The sequence below is a fragment of the Myotis davidii genome, unplaced genomic scaffold (assembly GCF_000327345.1).
Source record: "Myotis davidii unplaced genomic scaffold, ASM32734v1 scaffold1107, whole genome shotgun sequence".
Taxonomy (NCBI): domain Eukaryota; kingdom Metazoa; phylum Chordata; class Mammalia; order Chiroptera; family Vespertilionidae; genus Myotis; species Myotis davidii.
Window position 1 is genome coordinate 226,220 of NW_006300016.1, and position 13,132 is coordinate 239,351.

General features: G+C 35.7%; 1 protein-coding gene across 1 annotated transcript in view; it reads right to left on the bottom strand.

Moving 5' to 3' along the window:
- Positions 1–13,132, bottom strand: part of CFAP47 (cilia and flagella associated protein 47) — a 458,234-nt gene that overhangs the window by 102,420 nt on the left and 342,682 nt on the right. Inside the window, 4 exon segments of the mRNA XM_015571970.1 lie at positions 1,431–1,542; positions 8,463–8,636; positions 9,229–9,372; positions 10,675–10,871. Of these exon segments, the coding sequence (XP_015427456.1) occupies positions 1,431–1,542; positions 8,463–8,636; positions 9,229–9,372; positions 10,675–10,871 (627 nt within the window).

A 13,132-nucleotide genomic window follows, 5' to 3' on the forward strand; every position in this document is an offset into this window, starting at 1 on the left:
CTGAGGTGTGGCTCCAGCTCTTAGATCCAGGGCTGAAAGTAGGTTTCTGGCCTTTGCTTACAATGTTGCGAATCTGCTGGTATTTGTTAATATGTTTCAAACTGCCGGCTCAGCGGCCTGCAGCCGCAGGCGGGGAATGTTGGTTTCCTCCGTCACTGAGGCAAGCAAGCCTCATGTTTGCTTCAAACTGCCTGGCTGCCGGCTGCCATCTTGGCTGGCAGTTAATTTGCATATCTCCCTGATTAGCCAATGGGAAGGGTAGTGGAGGTATGGCTAATTACCATGTTTCTCTTTTATTAGATAGGATATGAGGCCCCTAGAACCATAAGATATGCAAAAAATACACTGTTAATAACTCATTCTCAAATTGCCCATATTAAAAATAAAAATGCCCCCTATGAGACCTGTGCCCCACATTGGGAACCAATGGTATACCAGTGGTCGGCAAACTGTGGCTTGTGAGCCACACGTGGCTCTTTGACCCCTTGAGTGTGGCTCTTCCACAAAATACCATGTGCGGGCACGCATGTACAGTGCGATTGAAACTTTGTGGCCCTTGCGCAGGAGTTGGTATTTTGTGGAAGAGCCACACTCAAGGGGACAAAGAGCTGCATGTGGCTTGCGATCTGCAGTTTGCTGACCACTGGAGACCCTTCCCTAAAACATTCTTTATTGAGACAAGCAGGGATGAGAGGCTAGTACTCAACCTCCAGGGCACACAAGATTGTTACTAGGTGCATGCTTTCTACCCACTAACTAGTATCCCTTCACCTGCATTACAATAATTTCCTCAGCAGGGTCCAAACACCATGGGGCATTTAGTGCTCTTTGAAATGGGGTAACGTATTCCTTTGATGAATCATACCCTCTCTGTTCTTCCTTATTACTCTTCTACTCGTTTCATACACACCCCTCCCTGAAAAAGCTTATAAGAATAACCTTTACAGCCACTCCCAAACAAGTCTGTCGAGAGACCACCAAGGTAATTTATATAAGTGAATGCTGTATTAGACATACAACATGAAAACTTCACACATACTAAAGATTTTAACCTATTGTTCATGTATCAAATGCAGGTATGTTTTTATTATACATAGTCCTATAAACAGACATTCTCATAGGATGCTGTCTGGTTTATAAATTGGAATAACTATTTGAAGCTATCATAATTTTAAACATAAATTCCCTTAATTAAACATTTTTCCTTCTAGGAATTTGTCACACCAATAAATTCAAATAAATGGCCAAGAGAGTATAGTATTAAACATAAAATGTGTGCCTCAAGCTCTGATTATTTAGAAAGGTAATGACTGAAATGGAAAAATAAATTTCCCTCTGGGTCATTTATTAGAAATGGGAAATGTAAATTATATTTTCATGTATTTGAGCTAATGTGGTAGTTAATAATATTTTATTAATGGTTTGGTTACCTTTGAATACACCACGTTTCGAAGGGCTTATGTGTAGAATATATGGAATTTCACCACCAGGTTCTATGGTGATGCTTTGCTTTCCCCACACTATGGGAACATTTGAAGATACCTAGAAAAGAGAGTTCAAAATCAAGAACTATATGTCAACATTTACATGAAATCAATAAAACAAGCTAAAGCATAGGAGAAAATGAAATGTAATTTAAATACTTCCATTAAAAATGTTTCCTTTTAAATAAAAGGCAAGCCCCCAAACTGCTATATACAGTAGAAGAAAAATATGAGACCTATGAAAAAATAGAAGGAAGTTCTTACAAAAAGAGCGATGTTTATTTTCTGTTGCTATTTGTAGCAAGATCATTGATGCTTAGACAATCTGAGTATCTTTTATAGGTAATGCTCCATTTTCTCTATGTAATTTTAATGTACAAATGATGAACCATTTCAATGAATTTCTATATCAATATTAACACAGTATATAAAGGATATTTAAGCAACATTTGACCACAACTCTGGTTAAACCCAACTTTCAGCTTACTTAGTATTTGCATCTTGCCACCCTCACTGCCCAGGCAAACACTAGTCTATTTTATGCTTCTATAAATTTTCATATTCTGGACAATCCATAGGAAAGAAATCATATAATATGTAGTCTTTTGTGACTGTCTTTTTTCTCTTAGCATGATCTTTCCAAGGTTCATCTACATTGCGACATATATCAATATATCATTTTTTATGAATGAATAGTATTGAATTATATGATATGAAACATTTTTTATATCCATTCATAAGCTGATGAAAGTTTGGGTTGTTTTCATTTTTGTCTAATTTGAAAAAAAGCTGTTCTGAAAACATACAAGTTTTTTAGTGGACATAGATTTTCATTTCTCATGGGCATATAACTTGGAATGGAATTGCTCAGGCAAATTATAATTCAATATTTAACCTTTTAAGTTACTGTCTTCCAAAACTGTTTTCAAAAATGGCTGTAATTTCCCACTAGCAATGCGTGATAGTTCTGATTTTTCTACATCTGTCAGTTTTTATTGTCTGTCATTTTAATTATAGCCATCCTAATGAGTGTAAAGTGGCATCTTATTGTGATTTTAATTTTTATTTCCTTAATGACTAATAATGTGGAATATCTTTTTACCTACCTATTGCTCACTTGCATATACTCTTTGGATAAATGTCTATTCAAATTCTTTGCACATTTTAAAAACTGTGTTGTCATTTTACTTTTGTGCTGTTAGACATACTCCAGAAATAAGGCCCTTCTCAGATAGATGGCATGTAAATATTTTCTTTCATTCACTGCTTGTATTTTTCACTTTCTTCAAGGTATCATTTGTGTTTTATATAAGGTACTATAGCCATTTTCTAACATTCTAACTTTGAAGTCCAATTTATTTATTGTTTTGTCACTTGTATTTTTGGTGTCATATCTAAAAAATAATTGCCTACCTGAGGGTCATGAATATTTACTGCTATGTTTTCTTATATGATTTTTAGTTATATTTATTAAATTTTGATCTATAATCCATTTTGAGTTTACTTTTGTACATGGTATGAGTTAGGGGTCCAAATTCATCTTTTGTGTGTGACTATGCAGTTGTCTCAGCACCGTTTTTAAAAAACAATATTCTGTTTCATTGAATTCTCTTGGTATCTGTCAAAAATTCGATTAACCATTATTTTAAGAGTTTATTTCTGGACATTCTATTCTATTCTAATTATCTATATGTCTACTTTATGTCAGTACCACATTCTCCTTAATATTATAGTTTTGTAGTTAAGGGCTTGTAAGTTTTAAAATCAGGAATTATGAGTCATCCAATTTTTTCCTTATTTCACAAGATTGCTTTGTCTATTCTGTGTCCATTGTATTTCTATATGAATTTTAGGATTACCCTGTCAAATTCTGCAAAAATGTCAGTCGGGATTTTGATGTTGTGTTGAATACATAAATCAATTTAGATAATATTGCCATCATAACAATATTGAGTTTTCTGATCCATGAGCATAAGATATATATTTCTATTTATTGAAAATATCTTTAATTTCATTCCATAATATTTTGTAGTTTTCAGTGTACATGTCTTGCCCTTCTTTTGTAAGGCTTGTTCCTAAGCATTTTACTATTTTTGATGCTATTGTAAATGATCATTAATTAATTTCACTTTGTCAACAGTATGGAAGCATGGAACAGACTGTGGAATCTCAGAGGGAAGGTGTGGGTAGGTGGGTGGGTAGGAAGAGATCAACCAAAGAACTTGTATGCATATACGCATAACCTATGGACACAGACAATAGGGTGGTGGAAGCCTGAGGTGGGGTGGGGTTAGTGGTGAGGGTGGGCTAGATGGGGTCATGGGAAAAAAAGGGGACATATATAGTACTTTAAACAATAAAGACTTTAAAAATTTTTTACTTTGGATTGTTCACTGCTAATTTATAGAAATGGTTGATGTATATTTGATATTATATCCTGTAACTCTTCTAAACTCATGTATTAGTTTTGAGAGCATAATTAGTAAATTTCTTATAATTTTCTATTTATAAGATCATGATATTTACAAATAGATATTGTATGATTTCTTCCTTTTCTATGTAGATGCCTTTTATTTCTTGTTCTTAACTAATTGCACTACGTATGACCTTCTAGTACAATGTTCAATAAAAGGTTCAAGACTGAAAATCCTTACCTTGTTCCTGACCATAAGAAAAAAAAATCATTGAATGCTTTTCCATTAAGTACGATGTTAGTTGTGGGACTTTAATAGATGCCCTTTAGCATGTCTCAAGCACACAGAATATTTTCCAGGATAGACCATATCATATGACATAATAGTAAACAAAGCCTCAACAAATTGCATCATACACAGTATGTGATTTAACAATAATGGAACTAGATTAGAAATCAGAAGTGGGGAAAAATTTGGGAAATCCTTAAACAGATGAAATTTTAGACAACATAGTCCTAAATAACATGTCAAAGGAGAAATCCTAAGGGAAATTAGAAAATGTTTTGAGTCCATTTAGTGGATAATTCCTTTCTTTTATTGAACTTTTCAAATCCAGAATTTAGTTTTTATAATTCTATATATTTCTTGATATTATCTTTTTATTGAAACTTTTCATTAATTCTTCAGACAGGATTCCTTTAGTTAACTGAACAATTTACAAAGGTTTGTTTAAAGTACTGGTATTTGTCTACTTAGCCAACATGTGGGCCCCTTCAGGGATAGCTTCCAGTGACTGCTTATTTTCCTGTGTATGTGGGTGGGTTATACTTCCCCATTTCTTTGTTTCCTTTTTCTTTGCCTCATAAATTTTATTGTTTTTGTTGAAAAAAATGTGTGTTTTATATAAGGTACTATAGCCATTTTCTAAATCAGATCACTGCTCCCCTATGTTTTGTTCTTTGTTGATTTAGTGACTTTTTGGAACTAATACTGTGATTCAGCACTCACAGTAGTGTGTGCCCACTGAAGTCCCTGCTTAATTAGCTTCATGGTCAGCAATAATTTGTCACAGGTTTCTTTAAATGCCTTGAAACAATACATCATCTGCCCTTTGTCAAGGAACACTGTATATGTGTTGAAGCACACTTTGAGCACTCGGATAGTTATTTAAAACTGCATTAACCTTAATTTCCAGCTTACACAGTGCCTCTGTGTCAGCCAGAAATGGGAAAAATGGGATCCTCTCAGATCTTTCCTGGACAACTGCACAATTCTGCACATGGATCTGGCCTGCATGTTCCCCAGGAATATGTGAAGCTTTTAAAATCCCCTAAGGATGTCTGATTCCCCAGATCTTCCTTTCAAGTTGTTGGCCACAACTGTTATTGCAACCTTAGGCAACTGCAGTGTCAAACAATAACTGTTGAATAGTTTGGCAAATGTCCTGAGGGTATGAATATAAAAATATTAGGAAGACCTGGAACACATAATAAATATTAATACTTCCATGAGATATAATTTAATAGGTGATATCTTTAATTACAGAAAGGGCTTCACTAAAAATTTACATTCTATAAGTAAAATAACCAGGTTCTTCAGTTTAGTTGTGGATTAAAATAATAGAAATATAAACGTTAATTATTAATATTTGTGAGAATTTGTTATGAATAGAATTCTACTTCTACATTTAATGAGATGTAGTTACTATAACATAATTATTAGTTTTAAAAGCCTACATTTTAAAATATGCATTCATTCTGAAGAATAAAATATTAAAAACCTATAGACATTAACTCCTCCATAACAACAAAATGAAATAAGCAATGCTATGAAATTTCAGGTTTTTCTCTAACTTGTTTCCCGCAAATTCTTAAAACAGGATTCCTTGCTCACCAGTAAATTCTGGACAAGGAAAAGGAGTGTTGGAAAAATATTTTTTCCTTATTTTTATTTTAGTAAATCTAAGTGATCATAATATTTCCTTCTTTCTTTCCTCCACTGGATTTTTTGGAGTTTTTGTTTTGTTTTTTGTTTTTTATTGATTTCAGAGAGATGGAAGAGGATGGGGAAAGAGATAGAAACATCAATGATGAGAGAGAATCATGTATTGGCTGCCTCCTGCATGCCCCCTACTTGAAATCACGGCTGCAACCCAGGCATGTGCCCTGACTTGGAATCAAACCAGTGACCTCTTGGTTCATGGGTTGATGCTCAACCTCTGAGCCACACTAGCCAAGCTCCTTCCCTTCTTCCTTCCTTCCTCTTTCTTTCTTTCTTTCTACCTTCCTTCCTTCCTTCCTTCCTTCCTTCCTTCCTTCCTTCCTTCCTTCCTTCCTTCCTTCCTTCCTTCCTTCCTTCCTTTCTTTCTTTATCTTTCTAATTTATTTTAAATCTTTATTGTTGAAAGTATTATGTATATCCCCTTTTTTCTCCCATTGACCCCTTAGAGCAGCGGTTCTCAACCTGTGGGTCGCGACCCCTTTTGGGGTTGAAAGACCCTTTCACAGGGGTTGCCTAAGACCATCGGAAAACACATATATAATTACATATTGTTTTTGTGATTAATCGCTATGCTTTAATTATGTTCAATTTGTAACAATGAAATTGGGGGTCACCACAACATGAGGAACTGTATTAAAGGGTCGTGGCATTAGGAAGGTTGAGAACCACTGCCTTAGAGCCTGTCCCTACCACACCCCCCACCCCAGGCCACACCAACCCACTGTCTGTGTCCATGGGTGATTCATATATGCATACAAGTTCTTTGGTTGATTTATTCCCACACCCCCACCTTCCCTCCAAGATTAGACAGTCTGTTCCATGCTTCTACGTCTCTGGATCTTTCTGTTCATTAGTTTATTTTGTTCTGACTGGCTTATTTCGCTTAGCATAATACTCTCCAGGTCCCAGTTGGCTGTGCAGAGGCGCTGCCCCAAAAGGGGCAGAAACAACGGGATGTGTGATGACCACAGGTCACTCTGAGCAGGGGAGGATAAAGGGGGCCCTATGCTCTGATTTAAGCTTAGTTGGAGACTCCAGAGTGAGAGGAGCAGTTGCAAGGTTGTGGTCAGTGGCTAATTTGGAGGATCCAAATTAGAAGTGGTGGTGGCAGGGCTTGTCCTGACTACACCCTCCCTGCTGGGGCTCTGAGGTTCCCTTTCCTTAAAAACTATTATGTGCTTGATACTTTGATTTATGCTAGCTTCAAAATATGGATAAGAGAGGCATAGCCGTTTCTCACAATTTATAATATGGTGGAGAACAACAAACAGGTAAGAGTAATATGATGTATGTTTGATGGTGGAACAGGTATAAAAATGTTGTGGAAGCACACGAAATGGATCTACTCAGGTTTATGGGAATAGGTAAGGATTTTTGGAAAAAGTGGCATCTCGGACTTGTTCCAGACAATGAAAAGGAGTTACACCAACACTGAGAAATGGAAGATAGGAAGTTGGAGTGAGATTTCTAGCTGGCAGTGAAAGGAAATATTGTATACAAAGGCCTAAGTATAGCTGCAGCCAAAACTGGCAAGAGATGAACCTGAGCAGGTAAGCGTTTGAAGGATGGTAAATGCCACTTTGAGAAGTATGTGCTCCATCCTGGTAAGAAGAGTTTTAGCAGGGGAGTGACAAAATGAGATTTTCGTTCATAATATTCCCTTCATTTTCAATCCAGCAAGGAAGGGAGAAGAAAACCAAAGCACATATTTTTCAAGATCATAAAAAAGCAGAAGATGAACTCAGAGAGTTTCTAAACTTTGGCAGTGCACTCTAAAACTGAATTCAGGCACCTGTGATAGCTATTTGAAGCTTCTTGTAAAGATTCTATTGGGCACACAACAATTTGTAGATAAATATACAAGTAGAAAGTTGTATTTTGGGATTGTTTGAAATAAATCAAGCAAAGGGGGCTAAGTGCAAAACTTCATAAAAATAAAGATTATACATTTCTTCACATACCTACTATTACACTAGTAAAGGATAGAATACACTTTTGTAAATATATTTTTTATTGATTTCAGAGAGGAAAGGTGAGGAAGAGAGAGAGATAGAAACATCAATGGTGGGAGAAAATCATTGACTGGTTCCTCCCACACCTACAACCTGGGCATATGCCCTGGACGGGAATTGAAACAGAGACCTCCTGGTTCATGGGTCGACGCTCACACACTGAGCGATGCCGGCCTGGCTAGAATACACTTTTGAAATGTTGTGCTGATACGTTGCACATGAAAATTTCAAAAGCTATTTAAAAATGCTTTTGAAAATACCATTTCTTAACGTGCAATTTCTTCAAGTGAAAATACACATGAAGCAAATAAGTAGATTTTAATATATCTTTTGATTATATACTAACACTTAGAGATAAAATTTGTTTGGTCCTAATTCAGCTTTATAATTTCAATAACATTTAATAGCTGTTAGACTAATATAAAGTAGAATTCTAAGCATTCTTTATGTGTCGTTGCTTCATCTAGTTAAATAAAACTAAATATTTTTAAAATTTCCTATAATTCTATATACTCATTCTGAAAATACTCTTATACTAAAAAAAGTCTTACCTTAAATGTTAATCTGTTCTTTGTATGATTGGGCACCATTATGGTTCTATCTTCTGGGATCCCCACCTGACAGTGGGCAGTGATACTTTCCAAGGCCACGGGTTTTCTACCAATCCCTTTCATGGCAAAGACATGCTCCATACCATCAACTCTATTTTGTATAGTAAGTTTACCCTGTGACAAATCAAGCAAATTTCAGCTCTACAGGAGTCACATTTGGATTCCAAACAGCCTCTACTATCCTATTACTCTTGAGTCTGATAAATCAAATGAACATTTAAGGAGGTCAGTCATTGAGTCTTGCAGTTTATGTACAAATACCTCTACTGAATGAGGAAGATGAAATACCTGTGAAAACCTCATTATTTCTCTTTACTTTCTCTAAATACAGAGTTTATGCAGGTATTCTCTTAGATAGCAAATATGTGCATGCTTATATCCTTGTCAAAGAAATATGTCTTCAGAAAATAATTTCTGAAATAACAACTTGATTAATGAATAAAAACAGTAGGAGAAATGATTTTACTTTGTTTAGTGTGTTATGTAAAAGTAATACAGGCATAAGAATTGGCATGCAATGACATTGCACCTTTCAGAATGTTTATCCCTCAAGTTAAAATAATTATTCAGGCAGAGTGAACTCTAATGATCAAATTCATGAAAATATAACTTTTCTGCAAAAAGATTTACTGTAAATTATATAGGTTAATATCATACATTGTTTTGACACATTAATACTAGGTAAAAATTATCAATGAATACATACCATAACCTCACATTCCAAAAGAGGTTTGAATGTGAGAGGATATTGTGCTGTTTCACCTTGTTTGACAGAGAAATTATAAGGTCCACAAAAACATTCTCCTTCTATATTCATGTTACATCTCCAGTTATTCATTGTTCTATTAATCTAAAGCATGAAAAAGATAGATAAATATAAGAAAGATGATATTTATAAAGTTGAATGACATATTAATTCTTGGTGCTTTCCATAAAATTATATATTGTATTTCTTAAAAATCGCTATTTGAAAGTTATATTTGTTAAGAACAACTATGAAAAATTGTGAATATAAGGCACAAGAAGTCTTTTCATAGTTATTCTTAAATATGTCCTTTCAAAGTCATACAGGAGCCTAACAGGTTGATCCATGGGTTATTTAATAGCTAAAGGAATATTCCTTTGTTTGACTTACTAATTGTTTAAATAATAGAATGGTCTTGTGGTTATACATTTTACTCCTAATAACTGGGTCATTAGAAAATGTTCTAACTGGTAGATTGCTTAGATAGCAAAGGTCACATATCTCATATAGAAAATTTCCGTGCTTTGATCAGACTTCTGTTATGTCTTTATTAAGTAAACAAATAAAAAACAATTTATTAGTGAAAAAATTCAAAATTCCTTACAATTATGTTACTTTCTTCCATGTTGCATAGACACTTTGAGTAATAGATAGCCAAGCTACAGCCAATCATTATTATTCTTAGTGCCTATGAACCCATCTTAATAAATATCAAGATCACAACTGAATCTAGAGCAGAGTAAGCCAGGGACCATTACTCTGTTTGGTGGAGCCAGGAGGCATGGCTTTTGAGTAGGAATTTGGTGATAGGTTAAAGAAGTTAAAGTTAATTTTTTTTAAGCAACGAGATACAGCATAAGATCAGTGGTTCTCAACCTTCTGGCCCTTTAAATACAGTTCCTCATGTTGTGACCCATCCATAAAATTATTTTGCTACTTCATAACTGTAATGTTGCTACTGTTATGAATCATAATGTAAATATCTGAAATGCAGGATGGTCTTAGGCGACCCCTGTGAAAGGGTCGTTCAACCGCCAAAGGGGTCGCGATATAAGTGATTAATCAGGTGAGTAACATGATGATATTTATAGTCAGGAATAAAACTCTGACATCAATGTAGAGAAACACACAACAACAGATAATACAATTGGAAATAGGCAAAGGTTGCAGGTTTAATTCCTGGTCAGAATAAGTGGAACAACAAATCAATGTCCGATGTCTGTTTGTCTGTTCGTTTCTCTCCCTCTCTCTTTGTCTCCATCCCTCCCTCTCTAAAAAACATTCAATAAATAAAAAGGTTTAAAAAAGAAATCTGTAATAGCTCAAGATAAGAGGTTTAGAGAACTTTAATTGAGATGGTAACAGTGGAATTGAAGAAAAATACAAAATAAAAGAGTTCATGCTTACTATTGGAATATTCTGGGTAAGGGTTTCAAATGCTGGTGCTATGAAATCAAATCTGGTCTCTGGACATTCATCACTCACCACGCCTTCAATGTAGAAGATGCGCACATCATACCTTGATGTTAACAAAATTTTGCAAGGGTAGCGTCCAGGACAGAGAGGAGCAAATTTTAAAGGAACTGAAAAAGATCCTTCTGGAACTATCAAAATAATTGAAAAATAAATTAATCATTTTAAATGGCATAAATCCCAAGATTCTTTTTGGGGTAATCTAGAAGACACTAGGTGATGCCTAGGTAACACACTACCCCTAAATCTTAAGGGCATAACAAGCAAGTTTATTTATCAATGACAGATAGGTCATTGATAGGTCAAAGGAAGGTCTAATCCATAAAGTCACCCAGGTACTCATGTTGTAAAAGATAGCACTACGTTGCAGCAGTACCATCAGAAATACCTCTTCTTCCCTGACAGATCAGGGGAAGAGTGGCTAGAAGTCTGCTCATTTAGTTGGCCAGAACCAGTCGCACGGCTTTATCTAATTGAATGGGGACTGAGAAATGAGACAGAAATATGGAATATTTGGTAAGTATTGTTATTATTGTTTCCCAGATTTCCATGACTTATGGGTGATCTGTCCCATAACAAGCAAAATAATTTGCAACTTGACCAGCAGATAGAAATAATTTTTTCATAGTTAATAACCTAGGACAGTCCAATTAATACTCCTCATAACACCTTGTTATAAACTTTACCTTGTTACTAGGTAATATCATTTCTTATGATGGGTAGGCTATCTATGCTGTTCTTTTCCTTCCAAACAATATTACCTTTTCTTATATCAGCATTTTTTTTATTCTCCATGAAATGACAAAGCAGTTATAAAAAAATCAATCTTAAAGTAGGATGCAGTATAAGAACATAATACAAATTTCACTGCTTATGCCAACGTATTAATAGATGAAAAAGAAATGATAGAAATATATTTAGAATCCTAATTCTGCAAAGAATTTCTCGCAAACCAAGAAAACAAATCAAGCTACCAACTAATGGACTAGACAAGTATTATGACATTAATTGGCTATAAATTTCATTGACTCACATGTAACACCTCAAATGTTAAAAAAAGCAAACTTGTTTTCAAATATGCTGAAGTTTGTACACCACATTCCTTAATAATCCATTGGCCAAAGCAAGACACATAGTCATGGTTCAATTCTCAAAGCACATGCAGGGGTGGCAAGCTTGATCCCCAGGGTGGGACATGCAGGAGGCAGCCAATCGATGATTCTCTCATTATTAATGTTTCTATCTCTCTCTCCCTTTCTCTCTGAAATCAATCAAAATATATTTTAAAATTCTATTTTCCAGTTTTAGTTTCTCTCCTGCACTGTGTCCCCTTGGGCAATGAACTTAGCCTTTTTTTACAACTCAATTTCTCAATCTGTTAAAATCAAAGAATGAGATTTGATCAGTAGCTTTCAAGCATTTTAGTTTTTGGTTTTGAGATCCTGTCTATGAACAATACCTAAAAAGACAGAATCTCCACATACAAAACAAATTAACATAAAGGATAAAAAGCTAGAACTCCAATTCATGTCCACACCCCCATATAACTAAACCAAAGTATTTTAAAAGAATGCTATGGATCAATAGAATATAATTTGATGAATCTATCTCAGGTTTCTCTGTGCATCAGAAATGTGAAGGATGCTAAATACTGTAGTGAATTTATCATTATTGTCCATAGTTAATTATTTAAGTATATTATAGACAAACAGATATATTTATGTGAATTCATTTATATAAATTCATTTACAATAGATATTTATTTGTTTTAAAATCATGTATGATTATATTTTCAGATAATATTTTAGTGTATTTGCTAATCCCACTTTCATCTACTACGGGAAAGTTTTAATCTAGACTTTTTTTTCCTTATTCTATATACTAGAGGCCCGGTGCACAAAAATTTGTGCACTCGGGGGGAAGGGGGGTCCCTCAGCCTGGACTGTGACCTCTCACAGTCTGGGACCCCTCAGGAGATAACGACCTGCTGGCTTAGACCTGCTCCCGGGTGGCAGAGGGCAGGCCCAATCCCTAGGTGCAGCCCCTGGTTGGGCTCAGAGCAGAGCCGATTGGGGAGTTGGGGCACCGCCCCCTGTCATGCACAGAGCAGGGCGGATCAGGAGGTTGCGATGCCACCCTCAGTCATGTTCAGGGTAGGGCCTATTGAGGGGTTGGGGCACCGCCCCCTGTCACACTCAAGGGAGGGTCGATGGGGAGGTTGCGGCGCCACCCCATGTCAGGCACAGAGCAGGGCCAATTCAGGGGTTGGGGCGCTGCACCCTGTCACACACTGAGCCACAGGGCGATCAGGGTGTTTAGGAGCTCCCCCCTGTCACGCACAGAGCAGGGCCCATCAGGGGGTTGGGGAGCTCACCCCTGTAATGCACAGAGA